This window comes from Plecotus auritus, assembly GCF_963455305.1.
Source record: "Plecotus auritus genome assembly, chromosome: 12".
NCBI classification, from domain to species: domain Eukaryota; kingdom Metazoa; phylum Chordata; class Mammalia; order Chiroptera; family Vespertilionidae; genus Plecotus; species Plecotus auritus.
The window spans coordinates 9,102,661-9,118,929 of record NC_137778.1 but is presented as its reverse complement, the minus strand read 5'-3'; the positions used below and the strand labels follow the sequence as shown (position 1 = coordinate 9,118,929).

Here is a 16,269-nt window from a genome sequence, read left to right as displayed (position 1 = left end):
AATCTACAATTTATCTCAAAATAAAAAGGCTAGTTAAAAGAATAGAAGGAAACGGAGGCTCAGAGTGATTAAATAATTTCAGAGCCAGAATTCAAACCCAGGTCTGTCAGACTCCCAAGCCTGAGTGTTTCAAGACTTGGCTGTATTCAAGTAGGACGAGCACCCCATAGTCCCTGCAGTCCATCAGACAGGTAGCCGCTGTTGTCACGGGCAGTTTTGTTGCTGGGAACAACTGCCCTGAAAAAGCTATTAGAGAGTGGTTTCAAAGGAATATTTGGCAAGCCCTGTGGGTTGGTGCTGAGGGCCAAGATTGGATAACCGGGTTTCCCCTTCCCGCGGGGGTGGGGAAAGATAGCCTATGAATGTATCTACGGTGGTGTCTCTAGTTGTGTCCTAATATCCATGCATTTGTCAGTTCCTCCGGGGGTATCTCGATTTGCAGGGGGCAGAGGTGGGGGTGGGGGTGGGGAGAGGTGATGTGTAAGTTTTGCATAGTGGATACGTTACTTGGATGCACCTGTGTCAGCTCTGCGTAGGTCACACCCACATCACTTGTTTCTATTAGGTTAAACCACTTGATAATAGCTCCCCCAAAGCAAAGCTGACTATGGAGCCAGCCTGTCGCGAATTGGGTCTGTGTACTGTAGATAAACTGGGTAATTGGACTCTCCGCCTCCTCATCCAAAACAAACACATACAAACCGCCCACCCCCACACTGGAGGGAGTCTGGGCCCCGTCATCTGGGTACTTGGGTCTAGTGTCCCGCTATTCCTGATCCTGTAGACCAGACCAGCGTCTCCGCCGGGCCCCTTCCCTCCCCCGCGGCCAGGCGCTGCCAGGGCTTATGTAAAGAGGTCACAGCTGCTCCACCGCGGGGCGCACGCGGGTTCCTGCACAGGTGTGGCGGCGGCTGCGGGTGGGAGTGCGTGGAGCCGGCGGGCCGGCCTCCTCCCCCGCAGCAGCCTTTCTCCTTCCTGCTGTCCATTTATTCTCTTCCTCTGCCTGCCTGACAGCGGAGTGCGAACTCGGGAAGGACAGAGCGCCTGTCCCTGGCTCCCAGCGCCGCCGGGCGGGGACTCTCCGCTCTCGGTGATGCGCTGTTTGCGCCTAGCGCCACGCGGCTCCGCCAGGCTGGGTAAGTGGTGCGGGGGCGGCAGACTGCGGGGAGGAGGAGAAGGGTAGAGGTGGAGGCGTGAATACCGAAAGGTGTTAACTCTTTGCTTACGGGGAGGCAGCCAGGCACCCCGAACCCGAGAAAGCCCCGCCCCACCCGCACGCCCCGCGTCCTCCGCGCTCTCCGCGCCCCTGCGCCCTTGCGACCCCGCAGGTTTCCAATCAGCCCGCACGGAGGGGTGGAGGACAAAGAGTTACAGGGCGTGATGCCGCCACGGGGTGGCGCTCTGGGCCGCGGCGACCTCCCTTTAAAGTTGGTGAATGGCTGGGAGCCCGCTCCGCGGCCCCGCCGCCGCCGGCAACGGAAGGCGAGGGCCCGTGGCACGACAGCCCCTGACTCGCCGCGTTCCTCCCCCAGGGCCCAGCGTGGACGCACGGGATGCTGAGCGTTGAGGGACGGTGAAGCGCTCGCCGGCGTCGGGGCCCTGGCGGGGTCGGGCGGGAACCGGCGCAAGGGAGTGGATGGAGGCGGGCAGAGGGGACGCGGAGTAGCCGGCGCCTTCGCCCCCCCTCCCGGATTCGCACCTTCGTCCGGACCCTGGCGTTCCGCGGCTGGGGGTGCGGCGGGAGAGGCTGCCATGGAGGTGCCCAACGTCAAGGACTTCCAGTGGAAGCGCCTGGCGCCACTGCCCAGCCGCCGCGTCTACTGCTCCCTGCTGGAGACTGGGGGGCAGGTCTATGCCATCGGGGGCTGTGACGACAACGGCGTCCCCAGGGACTGCTTTGAGGTCTACTCCCCGGAGGCCGACCAGTGGACGGCCCTGCCCCCCCTGCCCACAGCCCGGGCTGGGATGGCCGTCACCGCCCTGGGGAAGAGGATCATGGTGATTGGGGGGGTGGGCACCAACCAGCTGCCCCTGAAGGTGGTGGAGATGTACCACATCGACGAGGGCAAGTGGAAGAAGAGGAGCGTGCTGCGCGAGGCCGCCATGGGCATTTCTGTCACGGCCAAAGGCAAGTGGGGCAAGGGCTGAGGGTGGGCGGCGAGAAGGGATGGGGAGACCACAGGGAAAGGGATGGGGGCAGCGCAATCACATTCCCGATCCCATTTGATCCTTACAGTAGACACTAAAACTGGAGACCCAGTGGCCAGCCGTATTTTACAGATGGTAAAACAGACTCAGTCAGTGAAGGGTCTGGTAATCCCACATGATGCCACATCTCCACTCCACCTGGCTCCTCCCAACAAACTGGCAGGCTGGGCCGGAGGGGAGGGGAGGGGAGGGGAGGGGGGAGTGCAATGGCTCTGCACACCCCTTCTCTCAGCAGCATGATCCAGCCGACCATCCACAACACCATCCCCTGAAACTGCCTTGCACCTGCCACCACCTCCAGACACATATTTGAGGCCCTGGGGGTGTTCACACCATCATTGCCCCAACACCAGGCTCCTCTGAGGGGGCTTTGGGGTCTGATTCCAGGGCCCTCTCCCCACCCTCAGGCTCTCCCTCTGTCTCCTAATCTCTGAGATACGGAAAAGGGTTGTACTCCTGCAGCATCTTACCCACCTTGAGGTCTCAGGGCATGGTGTGCTGACCACGTGGTTTTATGATTCTCATTTCATTTTCTCCAAGCCTCTACTTCCCTTCGCTTCTGGCTTGGAACAGCCCAGAACATAGAGGGAGCTCCAAAAGTCCCTTTTGTTAAAACATAAAGGGTTTTGTGGGAAGTGGCCCAATAGGAATGAGGATAGTCCAAATCCAGACAGACTTAATGGGATGCAACCTTCCCTCCCGCTCTGGCAAAAGCATCCAGCTGCCTGCTGGGTCTACGGTAGAGTAGGCACCAGTATCCCCCGGGCACCTGCTCTGTCCCTGCCACAGGTCTAGGTCCCAGGGAGGAGAGAAAGATGCAGGTCTGGTCTCTGCCTTCAGGAACCCAGGTCTGACCAATGAAGGTGACCAGAGAGAAACTCTAGCCCAGAATCCTTCAGGGCACAATGGTCAGTGGACCCTCCACAGACTCCCAGTAAGAAGATGGAAGGCATGGAGGCCCATGCTTATCCCCACGACTCAATAAATGGTGCTAAAAGATTAAGAACTAACACTTATCGAACCCTTACCATAGGTGTTTTATATGTATTAGCATCTTTGATCCTCACAACCTGTTTGATGAGGTGAGTGCTATTTTTATCCTCATTTTAGAGAGAAGCAATGGGAGGCCCAGAGAGGTTAAAAAACTTGCCAAAGTTGCACAGTAAATGATGATGGAGTCTATGCTCTTAACTGTGGCACCGAACGGGTTCATCAGTTAATTAAAAAGCATTTATATGCCTGCATGCCAGGCATTGTACCTGATGCTGGGGTCACAGATTAACGAATTCTCAAGGACCTACAATCTATTGGAAGAAATAGACGAAGATTATTTCAGGAGCGTGTGGTGCCTAGACTGATGCAAGTGTCATGGAAGCACTGAGCAGGTGCTCTCAGCCCATCCTGGGTGTTCAGGGACCCCAGGTGAGTCTGAAGGAATGAGTGGAGGGGACTGGAGGATTCCCAGCTGCAGGTGTGTTCCAGGCGGCACAGGGCTGGGAGCGGTGGAGCTTATAGAAGGTAAATTCATTAGCAGGCTCCATCTCCTCGCCTCAGGCTAGGGTTGGGGTTTTGGTTTGGTTTGGTTGGTTTTTTCCCCCCAGTAGGATGAGAAAGTAGAAGGAAATAGTACTCATCCCTGAAATACTCTTGAAGAACAAAGGCCTCTGAGAGCCAGATGTATGTGGGGAGGACTGGCTCCTGAGAGGTGGGAGTGGGCTCCAGGGAAATAGCCCTGTGGGGGGCTGTCCCTCTGACAGGCTGCAGGAGGTACTGGGGCGAGGCCCAGGGACACATGGATGCCTTGCCCATCCTCTCAGGTACAATGGCAGAGAAGCGCCTTGAAAAGACACCTGCAGCCCAGAGCAGTAGAGCATGAGGGAGAGCTGCTCTCCCAGAGCGTCCAGCTCACTGCCCGGCAGCTTCTCGAAGGGGCTAGTTTTCTCTCCTCCGAGCCTCGCCCTCATACACCCCTAGCTCAGTGCAGTGCCTCCTGGAGCCCACAGGCTTCCCAGTTTGTGAAGGAAGATAGTGGGGAGGGGAGGGGAGCGGGGAGTGCAGTGGCTCTGCAGACCCCATGGGGGTGGCAGAAAATGGAAGAACCAGCAGCAGTCCAGTGTCCCACAAGGCCAATGACAGCAGGGCTGACCTCATTTCCAAAGGCTCCTGCTAGTTGTAGAGAGTTCCAGTCTCAGAGTACCTGGGCCAGGCCACTTCTGGGGTGGTATCAGAGCCACGTCACTCCTCTTCCCAGTCCCTCTGACTTCCCAGGAAGGAGAATGGAGGGGACCAGACCTGCAGAGGATTGTCCAGGTCTAGACTCCACCGCAATCTGCCCTACATGAGGCCTGGTGTTTCAGGCTTAGCTAACAGCTGGACACAAGGTAGCTAAGGCATGCAGGCCTGACATGGCTTCCAGGAGACCCAGGCTCAACTACAGCAGGGTCTTTTCAATGTTGCCTCAACCCTCCTGTGTGTGTGTGTCTCATTCGGCCAGAGCAGTGGGTGGGAGCCGGGGCCTGGCTTGATTGCTGGGGTTCAGGGAGTTACCAGAACCTGGTTATGATAGGTGATGAGCACAGGTGGGACTGTCTCATGGTGTCTGTGAGCTGAGCCAGGGGTTGCATGTGGCCTTTCTCCTTAGATTACCGAGTATACGCGGCAGGCGGGATGGGCCTGGACCTTCGTCCGCACAACCACCTTCAACACTATGACATGCTCAAGGACATGTGGGTGTCACTAGCACCCATGCCCACTCCGCGATACGCGGCCACCTCCTTCCTTAGAGGTTCCAAGATCTATGTGCTGGGTAAGGACGGGTTGTCTGTCCCACATCAGGCGTTCCTTCCCTCCTTCCGGTCAGTTCCCCCGGGAAGCATCTCCTTGTGTGTTGAGCATCTCCTTGGCACTAGGGGGAAAGCATGCTGCCCCGTCCCTCAGGGAGCTCCTCTATGACTAGGTAACAGTCAGAAAGGGAAGCCCAGGCCAGTCCTCAGGGGCTTACTCCTCCGCCCATCCCCACCCTGCTCTGGTCTCCAGGAGGACGACAGTCCAAGTATGCAGTCAACGCCTTCGAGGTCTTTGACATTGAGACTCGCTCCTGGACCAAGTTCCCCAACATTCCCTGTAAACGGGCCTTCTCCAGCTTCGTGACCTTGGACGACCGCTTGTACAGCCTGGGAGGCCTGCGGCAGGGCCGGCTCTACCGGCAACCCAAGTTCCTCCGGACTATGGACATGTTTGACATGGAACAGGGTGAGCTGGGTGCCATCTGTCTCTGGCTGACCCCCTCCCCCCCCACCGTACCTCTCTCCCATCCGCACTCCCAGGGCCACTTGCCCAGCTGGGTGAGCCTTTCAGACGTCTAAACACCCCTCTCCATTCAGGGATTCTTTTAGACCAAATTCTTTCATCTGTACTGAGCGCCCTTTGGTGGGTTGGTTTTGTTTTTATCAAAGCCTTTGCCACCCATTGTCTCTTCTTACAACATCCAGGCAGGGCCACGTGAATCATCATAGAGAATCCGAAGGATCCTGACCCCTATGCTCACTGCCTCTCCTTAGCTTTTTTCCCAGCTTAGAGCCTGTGAGATCAGAGGTAGAGCAAGTAGTTTGTTGTAGGGGATCATAGTTCCTAGGACTGCAGCAGACTTGCGAGAGGGTGTTAGCCACAGAGAGTGTTCATTCAAACAGCAGGAGGCATTGTGTAAGTGGAGTGGAGAGCTGTTTGGGACTCAGTGTGTATTAGGGGTGCTGGGGTCGCATCTAATTCTCTCTGTATTGTCCCATGGTCTGCAGGGGGATGGCTGAAGATGGAACGCTCCTTCTTCCTCAAGAAGCGCCGAGCAGACTTTGTGGCTGGCTCTCTGAGTGGGCGGGTCATAGTGGCCGGAGGACTTGGTAAGGATGGGGCTTCAGGCTGGTACTGGGGTTCTGGTGCTGGGTGGATCGTTGGCACTCTGCATGAGCAGGAGAAGGAGCTGGCTCCTTGCACTCTGCCCGCCTCTGCTTTTTTTTTTTTTTTTAAATATATTTTATTGATTTTTTTATAGAGAGGAAGGGATAGGAATAGAGAGTTAGAAATATCGAGAGAGAGAATCATCGATCAGCTGCCTCCTGCACAACCCCCACTGGGGAATCAAGCCTGCAACCAAGGTACATGCCCTTAACCGGAATCGAACCCAGGACCCTTCAGTCCGCGGGCCGACGCTCTATCCACTGAGCCAAACAGGAGAGGGCCTGCCTCTGCTTTATTCCAAAGAATTCACAACACTCCCTTTCTCCTAGCCTGGACTTCACGTGTCCACACGTGGGCCCCGATGTAGTCTTTCTGTCCACTTACTCAAGGGACACTGAGGCCCAGAGAGCACAGGCAGCATACTGATGACCATGTAACTCGGGTGCTCAGCACAGACCCCTGGGAGTGACAGAGGCAGAAGTGTGGCGGGGATTGGCCTTGGTCCTCTCTGACCACATCTTCTCCCTGGATTCCCAGCTCTATCATGGAACAGGAAGCAATTAGATCACACATGTTAGTGTGATGAATTCAGGACTTGCTGTATTACCCTCCCGCCCAGAGGCAGAACCCCAGCAGCAACAGGGGAGAGATATATGGGCAGCGTCCTTCCAGGCATCCAGCGTTCACTCAGCGTGGACAGACTCCATTTCACTACTTCGTAAAAGGAGCACAGTGTGACCTAGACCACGTGGGCTGCTTTTCGTACAAGGCAGGGGGGTAACAGTGTCTAGAAACTTCTGGTAAAAGCAGGAGATCGGGGAAAGAAAGCTTACTCATGAAAAGATGGGAAGCAGGGAGGGCAGAGTGGTAGGGAGGGGCAGCCAAGGAAGTTGAGGTTGCTTGGCTTCTACTAGTGGGAGCGAGGGAGGTGGGGTGACTGCAAGGCATGGATGGGTGGCTGGACTCCTTTGTACGTTCCGGTTCCCTTTCAGGGAACCAACCCACTGTCCTGGAGACGGCAGAGGCGTTCCACCCAGGGAAGAGCAAGTGGGAGGTGCTCCCAGCCATGCCCACGCCCCGCTGTGCCTGCTCCAGCATTGTCGTCAAGAACTGCCTCCTGGCTGTGGGGGGCGTCAACCAGGGTCTGAGTGACGCGGTAGAAGCCCTGTGTGTCTCTGACTCCTAGCTGTCCTGGGCCCGGCGCCTTTGCCCTGGACCGGATCACCTGACTCTTGACAAGAGGCGTGGTCTTGTCAAAGCAGTTTGGGCTACTTCCCAGAGGCCAGCTCCTATCAGCAGCCAGTGGGGCCAGGCTCTGGGGCTTAAATGACCTCTCTACCTCCTCGTCCTACCAACTCCTAGGAAACTGTAGGAAGTCCTAATGACCTCCAGCCCCTGGTTGGAGCTCAGCGGACCTTGGAGGAGAGTCCCCACTTACTGCTCAGGCAGAGAAATGCACAGGAGTCTCCGCTACCTGCCCCTCTCTGAGTCCCACCTCTCCCCATCTCCAGAGGATGAGCTGCTGCCGTTGTCCTTCCCCAGTTCTCAACGAGTTTGAGGGTCTCTTAGGATGGAAAATGGAGAAGGGTTGGGGGTTCCCAAATGCCTCTTCTCTCCCTTGGCCTACATCCCTTCCCCATTTGGTGGTCAACAGTGAGCCTGCCCTGGACCTTGTCTCCGCAGCAAGAATTGGCCTCAGAGGCAGCTTTGGAAGTGAAGTCATGGACTGATCCCTGTTGGCAGCCTTGGCCAGGAAGGATCCAGGCCTCTCCAGGGTCCTCGATGGGAATGTGATGCTGGGGAAGGAGCCAACTCCACCCAGGCTCTGCTCCCCACTCCTCTCCTCACTGTTTCTCCTTCTGCCACCCCTTCCGCCGACCAGAGGCCTGGCCCTTCTGTCACCAATAGCCCCAGAGTGTTTCTGTGTGAAACCTCATTTACACTGTGGCATCCGAATCCACAAAGGATGGATTAATTGCACTCCGGTTATCTGCAGCAGCACAATGATTAAAAATCTATATTCCTATCTTCCCTGGCATCTTGGTACAGGGGTGGGGTAGACTGGTGTCTTGATGGTTAGAGGGGGACCCCATGAAACACTCCCTCTGACATTCTCAGGCTAAAGAGGGTCCCAAGGGACCATCTATTCCTGGCTGTTCCCTCTGAAGAGGTTCCGCTTTCAAGCCAGCACTCCCCCAACCAGGCACCTCACCTCTAGTAAAACAGCCTCGCTTCCTTTTCGAAAGAATGGAGGCTCCACGGATGTGTTGAGAAAAGGTTGCCTTCAGTAACCGACTGCTTCAGGTTACTCCTCACATCCAGCTTCCACTCATTCAGCTTCAGCTCGTTTCTGCCTGGCCCCAGAACCTGAAGAACATGCCTCCTTTCAGCTTGCAGAGCACCTCTTTCTGATTCCCAGTGATTTTTAAAAGCTGTGCTAGCACCAGGGATACAGACATGAAAAAAGACTGCTCCTGCGCGGCTGCGGGGGAGCCAGAGAACACCACGCTGATGTTCCGTGGCTTCTCGTGAGGCAGGAACAGGGGGAGAAGGCCCCCCCCCCCCCCCCCGGCCTGGATCTGGGGCAGGGACTCTGGGAGTCGCCTCCCAGAGGCGGTGACTCCTAAGCTGCATAAGTGGAACCTGGGACTTTCAGAGCTGGGCCTTTTCTCCTCTGGCACCTGGCCTTTGTCCTTACATGGTCCCTAGGAGGGTACTGCCACCTGCTGGCCCTGCCTTGCCTTCCCACCCAGCTAGAGGCATCCTGTAGCCAAGGGTGCCCCCTGGTGAGCCGACGGCAGAGAGGCCTTTTCTATTGATTCTGGACACCCCTCTTTCAGCTCAGCCCCCTGGAATAACTGTTAGAACACGGGGCTAAGGAGCTGCAGATACTGAGGGTGGAACAGCTCATTAAGGGAAGCCCTGGTTTGGTCTCCCCAGGCCACTTCCATTTCTGCACTGTCCTCACCACCCTCCCCAAGAAAGGGGTTCCCACACTCTTTCCTAGAGGAAGCCAAGCCTAGCACGTGTGTGGGTGGGGTGTATGGGGCTTTCCATGTGCACAAAATGGTACCAGATCCGTGGATGGGACTGAATTGTGTTAAGATGGTCGAAACCTTAGGGATACAGGCAACCCTAAAAGGTTCTTCCCATCATGAGAATGGGGGATTAGCCACTGTGAGGGCCACCCAGGGCCAAAGCTGGTATCTTCTGAGGACTCACCTCGTGGAGGTCCATTCTGGGAAGACTGGGGGTGCCAGGGAAGTAGAAAACGTGCATTGGCAAACTGCATGGCCATACCGCACGGTGCCATGGAGGCAGCTCAGGATCTAGGGTTGGATGGTATGGCTCCAGGCCTGACTCCTCTGCCCCACCTCCAACAGGCTTTCCTGTCACCATCTACTCTGGGAAGTTCCCATCCCTTTCTTGCCTTCACGCCCCAATCTGTAAAACAAAGCCACTATGATGCCATCGCACAAGGTGGTAGAGCCCTGCTTCCTCCTCAGATCCCCTCTGTGAGGCAAGTAGGACTGTCCCATCCTGTGGATTAGAAAACTAAGGCTCAAAGAGGTTATGTACCTTGTCCAAGGTCACAAGCTGGTAAGGGACCGAACGAGGTCTGATTCTAAAACTTAGGACCACACTGCATTGCCTCCAATGAAATAGCACCTGGGAAAATCAAGAAAATCAACTGCACTAGCCTCGCTTTAGGTCCCAAATGTCAAACCTCCCAAGGAATTAGTATGAGGATTGACAAGGAAAGATTGGGAAGGGGTAACGTGAACATAGAGCATAGCACAGTCCTACACTAATCTCCAAGGACAGTTCCCTTCTCGCTCTCTCCTTCCACTGGCTATTCCCGTGCTTTGTTTAACCCTGGGCGCCTATCCTGTGCCTGGCTCAGTACCCGATGCCAGCTTCCTGCCGCCCAGGAGTTGCAGCCTGGAGAGGCAGATGGGACTAAATCTGCAGTTACTATTTAATGAGACGCGATCGCTGTCAGCCTTTGCTAGCACAGCCCAGAAGCGACTCGCCCATGGTGGCTACAGAGAGCCCAGCCAAGCTGTGGATGTCAGGGCAGGGTTCCAGGAAACAAATCTCAAGCTGCACTCTGATAGAAGAGGGAGACCAGCCAGGCCGGGAGGAGAGTCGCAAGAGAGAGGGGTTGAATCATGATCGTCTTGTGCTCATTGATCTTGGGAGCCTCAGTTTCCTTATTTGTCAACTGGGCAAAAGAAGGCCTCACTATGAGGTTATGAGCCCCCTACTTCACATAAAACAATTCACTTACATTGGGTGGGGAGCTCCATTGTTATTTTTGTTGTTGAGGGAGGGGTAAAGGGGTTCACAAGCCCACTGGGAAAAGGGTTTGATTTACCGGGTGTGGTGGGGGGGCGGGCAGCACCACCTGGAGAGTCTAAGGAGATGGGGTTGTCATTGCAGGCGGGCACATCAACATGGGCCTTAAGGAGTCTAGACTTCATCCACATGGGACATTGGGCGGAACCTCCCGGACCATCTATAGCCCGTGGCTGGCACAGGATCGGATCCAGGAATTAGCAGTATTTTAAACCTCCTGCCTAGGGATGGGCTACCCTCTCTTTGCTGTGGGCTCTGACAGGAGTGCCATAAGTCAAGATGGGGCTTTTTATATACTGTGGGGGGTGGGGGGAAAGATAGGGCTTTTTATATACTGTGGGAGGGGGTTGGGGGGGAAAGATGGGGCTTTTTATATACTGTGGGGGGGGGTTGGGGGGGAAAGATGGGGCTTTTTATATACTGTGGGGCGGGGGTTGGGGGGGAGACAGCCAGCCTATTGATCCAGGCTACAGCCCCAGCACCCATCTGTGCCAGTGTCACTCAGGGCCAAGAGAAATGCTGCCTCCCACTTTCCCTTAACACGGCCAGGAGCTGGTGACCTGGCTGAAGAATGTGCTTTGCTTGGGATTTCCAGGCCAGGACCAGCTTGGGAGGCCAAGGGAGATTGCCAGTGGGAGCCAGGCCCAGGGCAGGGCAGCAGCACTGGGCAGACCTCCCTCGCTCCCTCCTGGGCACACAGCCCATGCCCTGCCCTGCCCTGTCCTCGCTGGCAGCTGTGGAAGCAGAACCCGGAGGAAGAAGACACTCAGCCCCTTCAAGGGAGTATGAAGTCCTGAGCCCTGAGCCCAGTACCCACCGCCATAACCCCCGGGCTGCTGGGAGCCTTTAACAATTTACAGAGAGCCCCCTGTGCAGGGTCCCCTTTGATCATTGAGGACCTAAGGACCAGGGAGACTGAGACATCTGCCCCCATCAAGTGGCCAGCAAGGGACAGACTGGATGTAGAACCCCACCCTCTGACTTCTACTCTGAGACTCATGTACCCCCTGCCTCATCCATATCAACAGATCCTGTATCCCAGCATCTAACCCAAGGCCCCCGCTTCACAGGGTTAGTGGAGGATCAATAAAATAGTGGATGTGAAAGTGTTGACCCCCGTAAAGATGAAGGGTTGTCTTTATTTATATTTATTTACACCCCATCTCAGTCCATCAAGGATCCCAGATGACTTCCAGCAATCGTACAGCAGCGTTAGTAAGTGGAAAGCACGTGGTGACTCCTGGTGCCCGGTGGATGAGCCATGAAACCTTTACCCCAGCCGTGAGCATAGGTTCCCCCTTCCCTCCCCACAGCACGAGGTACACACCTCAGAGACCAGGACTGGACACAGGAGTGAGGGCCAGAACAAGACAAAGACCTTTTGGTTTTGCCATTAACAATGAGATGAGGAGATCCTTTCAAAACCACTGACCCGAAGCCCTAGACTAAATCTACACAAATATCCACCCGCCCCACCTCCCATCTCTCAGAATCCCCTTGTCTGGCATGTCAAAAACAGCTCTGAGAGTAGTTCAAAGGCCTTTTCTCTCCTCCGCCACGTCAGGCTGCTCCCTCCTCCCACACACACAACTCCAGCCGTGGCCAGTTTTCACGGTCACTTCCTAGCTCTGAGCTTATCGTAACTGTCCTCTGTCCCAGTCATAGCAGCTGTAGCTTAGGGAGTCTGATAAGCCCCTTGCCGTCATAGCCGCCCTCCCCACAACACACACACACTGGATCTCTGCCAGGATTGGGGGAGGAGACTTGGGGGGACAAGAGCCCTGAGGAGACCCCAAGCAGACTATAGGAAACCATCAATCTGACACGATGGGGGCAGGCTTCACATCTCCTGACATCCCACAGCAAGCCCACAAGGCGGTCATGAGCCACATTGCAGGGTGAGTAAACTGGGACATCAAAAAGCGTGGTCTAGCCCGAGCCGGTTTGGCTCACTGGATAGAGCATTGGCCTATGAACTGAAGGGTCCCAGGTTCGATTCCAGTCAAGGGCACATGCCTGGGTGGCGGGCTCTATCCCCAGTAGGGGGCTGCAGGAGGCAGCCGATCAATGATCCTCTCTCATCGCTGATGTTTCTATATCTCTCTCTCTCCCTCTCCCTTCCTCTCTGAAATCAATAAAAATATTTTAAAAAGAAGCATGGCCTACTTGAGACTTGAGCAAATCAAGAAGACTCTAAGCCAAAGCATGATGGCTGAGAGCACTGTTTCTGGGGCCAGGTGGCCAGGGCTTCGATCTGGCTCCACTACTTGCCAGCTTCGTGATCCCCAGAGGCAGTTACCTAGTTTCTCGGGGTCTCAGTTCTCTCATCTGTGGAATGAAGATAATCACCCACTTCTTACAGTTGCGGTGAGGATTGAACTCATTCATACAGTGGTTAGCACACCGTGGATTAGCTGTATTGCGAGAATCATTCTCATCTACAGAGTTGCCGAGGGAAGACAGTCATAGCCAATCAGTGGCAGAGCAGAGCACCCCCATCATGCAAGTCTGGGGGTGGGAGAGGGAATGGCTCCTGAATCTACTAGTGAAGGGATCAGTTACCAGGTGAACAAAAGAGCTGAGTGACTGAGATGTCTAATGTGTTCCTACTTAGACATTGCAGAGAAGTTACAGCTGAGTGGAAATGGAACACGCAGTTGATTTATCCAAATGCCTTTTTTTAAAAAAAATTATTTTTATTGATTTCAGAGGGGAAGGGAGAGGGAGAGAGAAATAGGAACATCAATGATGAGAGAGAATAATTGATTGACTGCCTCCTGCACGCCCCCCACCGGGGAATCGAGCCTGCAACCTGGACATGTGCCCTTGGCCAGAAACGAACCTGGGACCCTTGAGTCCGCAGGCTGACGCTCTACCCACTGAGCAAAACCGGCTAGGGCCACATACCTTTTTATAGATGAGGAAACTGCCCCCAAGAGTGAAAGTCCTTGGCCATGACTACAGTGTGGGTTGGTGGTTAATAAAAAAAGGAGCTGGAACCCAGGACTCCTGACTTCCGTCCATCTGTGTGTGTTCTTCCTGCCGCTTCAGTGGGGGAGACAGGGAACTCTCTGGCTTGGGGAGAAGAGCTAGCTTCTTCGTGGGTCACATCCCTCCTGGGCCTGGACAGTGAATAACATGAAGTTCCCATTGCAATCAGGAGCTTGGGGACGGTTTTTGGTATTTGCAGCACAAAATCCCCCTAAATTCCTGGTAAGCCTTGCTAGGATTTAGATTGTAAGCAGCTCACTAGTTCCATCTTGTGTTTCTCCAGCCCAGTTGGGCATTACAAAGCAATGCAATCCTTAGGAACAAGCTGTGACATTGGACTGGCAGGGTTTGCCTCCCGCTCCGCTCCGTTACTCCCAGCTAGGGGAGGGTGGTGTAGGGCATGACACTGGATCCAAAATGCTCACTCAGAACCAGGGCTGGCTCAGTAAATGTTAGATTTATTATTATAACTGTTATTGTAGTTGCTCAGTACATACTTCCTGAATGAATGAATGAACCAATGATTGAATCCTTGAAGGAACAAATTGCCTAAGGGACCCCAAGTTGTGCTACAGGCTTTGGACATCCCATAAAATTTGCTAGACTTACTTTGGGCAGAAGAGGGCAGCATTGAGTCAGCAATCCCAATTTGCCCAAATAGTTCCAAGATCTACAACCCTCTCCTTTGGCGCCCACCTCTTCTAACCGGCAGGTTCCTATCTAGGCAGTTCCGCCAGGCCCTGAGAAGGGAAGGGCAGCACCTTAAAGGTGGTACAGTTCACTACCCGGGGTGACTGAGGGCTGGCACTCACCCTCAGAGTTCTGGGAAAAGGGAATTAAATAGTTGAGGTCTCAAGGTGAAAGTTGATGGTAAGCTGAGCCCCCAGCCTGCAGCAGCCCATTTTCCAGAGAAAAGGGGAGAGGGGCTCGGACATCTAGACGAAGGCAAATTCCAAGGGAGGCGTTAGCTCATCAGATACAGAGAGCACTCAGCTGGCCCTTCTCTACTGTCTTTCCTATCCCCACCACTCTCAGCATCTCCGCCCCACGCTCCCACACCTCACACCCCACTCCACCCCAGCCCTGAAGGCTTTTCCTCAGTTTACCGAATCCCACCTTCCCTCCAAGAGGGCACCCCTCCAACGCCCAATCTGCTTCCTGTGAGGCCCTCCCTCAAACCCCTTAAAGACCCATCCTTTAAGCCCCACATGGCACTTTGTACCTTTCTTGAGAGTCTTCCCACTTTCTGTCTTGAATTATACAGTAAATTGTGTGTTTATCTTATTTCCCTTATTAAACGGTAACTTCCTGAGAGCGGGGAGCTAGTTCTTAGGCACCCCTCAAGACTCCAGAGAATTTCTTTTTCATGCGACCTGTCTTACTCCCCACTCCCACCTCACCCCCAAAGCCCGACCTTGGTGTCCCTCACCTGCCCTCCTGCAAGCACCCTGCACTCCACATATCACTGCAGTCCTTACCCTGAACTGAATTTTAACACTCCCTTCACGAGTCCAGATCCACACAGACACACAAATTGCCACATGTGTAAGGACTGGGACACACACTTGGTCCTAATAGTTTTCCCCGTGTGGCACCTAGTAGGCCCAATGAATGGTTATCCCCAGATAAGATTTGCTTGTTTATTTCTCACTAGACTGAGCCCTTCTGACTTCGATCAGTGATTAAATGTCAGCATGGGGGTGGGGGCGGTAGGCTTCCTCCTCCTAGGACTGGACAGTGGGACAGGCAGGCTGGAAATAGCTCAGCCCAGATTCCCGCATTTCGGAGCACATGGCCCAGGAATTCCCCAGGATCTGCTGGCAGCTGAGTCACCTGACGTAATTAGATTCCCTATCAGGCATTCAGGTCTCCCTCTAAGGAATTTGAGAGTTGAGTTTCAGCAGTTAAGATCATTTCCGAGTCGCATGTCTGTTTGTCTGCCTCCCTTGCCTGTTTGCTGTGGACAGACATCAGCCAGATGCACGTGTCACTAAAGCTCTGTCCTGCAGCCCCACAGGAGCTGTCAGGCTGCCGCTTGGCGGGAACAGGGGAGATCGCTTTTCTCTGAGGTGTCTGGTCAACCACAGTTTGCCCCTAAATGGAGATTCACATTCTGGTCAAAGGAAGCTGAAGTGGGGGTGGGGAAGAGGCAACAGGGAAGGGAGATCGACCCCCCACTGCCATCACAGTTTCGCTGATAATGGAGGGAAGGAAATCGCTCATCTGCAGTTGCTTTCACTTTAGCCTTTCAATTCCATTGCATTCCCTTGGTTCATAGCGTCTATTGAGTGTCCTTTGGGGTTGGGGACACCTGGAAGCATTCATAGGAGTCTGAGCATGAAAGAGAACCTTAGGCTCATCTGTATAATTCTTTCATCTTACTTATGAGGGAATGTTGATTTGTTTCTCACACCCATCTGGTCTCAGCTTAAAAGACCCTGTATGCAGGAAGCTGCTCCTGACCAACCTCCTCCTGTCTGGTCTAAGGGCGCCCTCCTGTTACACACCCCAAGGATATTCGTTTCCCCCATCTGGACACATCTTCCTCTAAGATTTGCTTGTTTTTTTCTCACTAGACTGAGAATTTTCTAATGACAGAGACCATGTCTAACTTGTCACCATCAGATCCATAGGCCCAGCACCAAATATCTGTAGAATGAATAAGTGATTGGTAAAAGGCCCCAGAACTGGTTGGTATGTCAGGACTAGAACTGAGGTCTCCCAACACTGGGCCCTGTGCTTGCTCTTATAGTACCC

At 54.5% G+C, this 16,269-nt stretch overlaps 1 protein-coding gene across 1 annotated transcript; it reads left to right on the top strand.

Annotated features, from left to right (window-relative positions):
* The first annotated feature begins 874 nt into the window (after positions 1-874).
* On the top strand, positions 875-8,188 carry KLHDC8A (kelch domain containing 8A). Its single transcript, XM_080648802.1, has 6 exons — positions 875-1,136; positions 1,533-2,128; positions 4,850-5,014; positions 5,245-5,460; positions 6,003-6,104; positions 7,155-8,188. The coding sequence occupies exons 2-6, from the start codon at positions 1,753-1,755 to the stop codon at positions 7,346-7,348; spliced, it is 1,053 nt and encodes a 350-aa protein (XP_080504928.1). The 5' UTR covers positions 875-1,136; positions 1,533-1,752; the 3' UTR covers positions 7,349-8,188.
* Positions 8,189-16,269: the final 8,081 nt, after the last annotated feature.

Excerpts from the sequence above, each read along its gene's own strand:
- KLHDC8A (XM_080648802.1), top strand. The coding sequence starts at position 1,753 with ATGGAGGTGCCCAACGTCAAGGACTTCCAGTGGAAGCGCCTGGCGCCA. Across the intron at positions 5,015-5,244 it reads TTCCAAGATCTATGTGCTGG|GAGGACGACAGTCCAAGTAT; the intron begins GTAAGGACGGGT and ends TCTGGTCTCCAG. Across the intron at positions 6,105-7,154 it reads CATAGTGGCCGGAGGACTTG|GGAACCAACCCACTGTCCTG; the intron begins GTAAGGATGGGG and ends GTTCCCTTTCAG.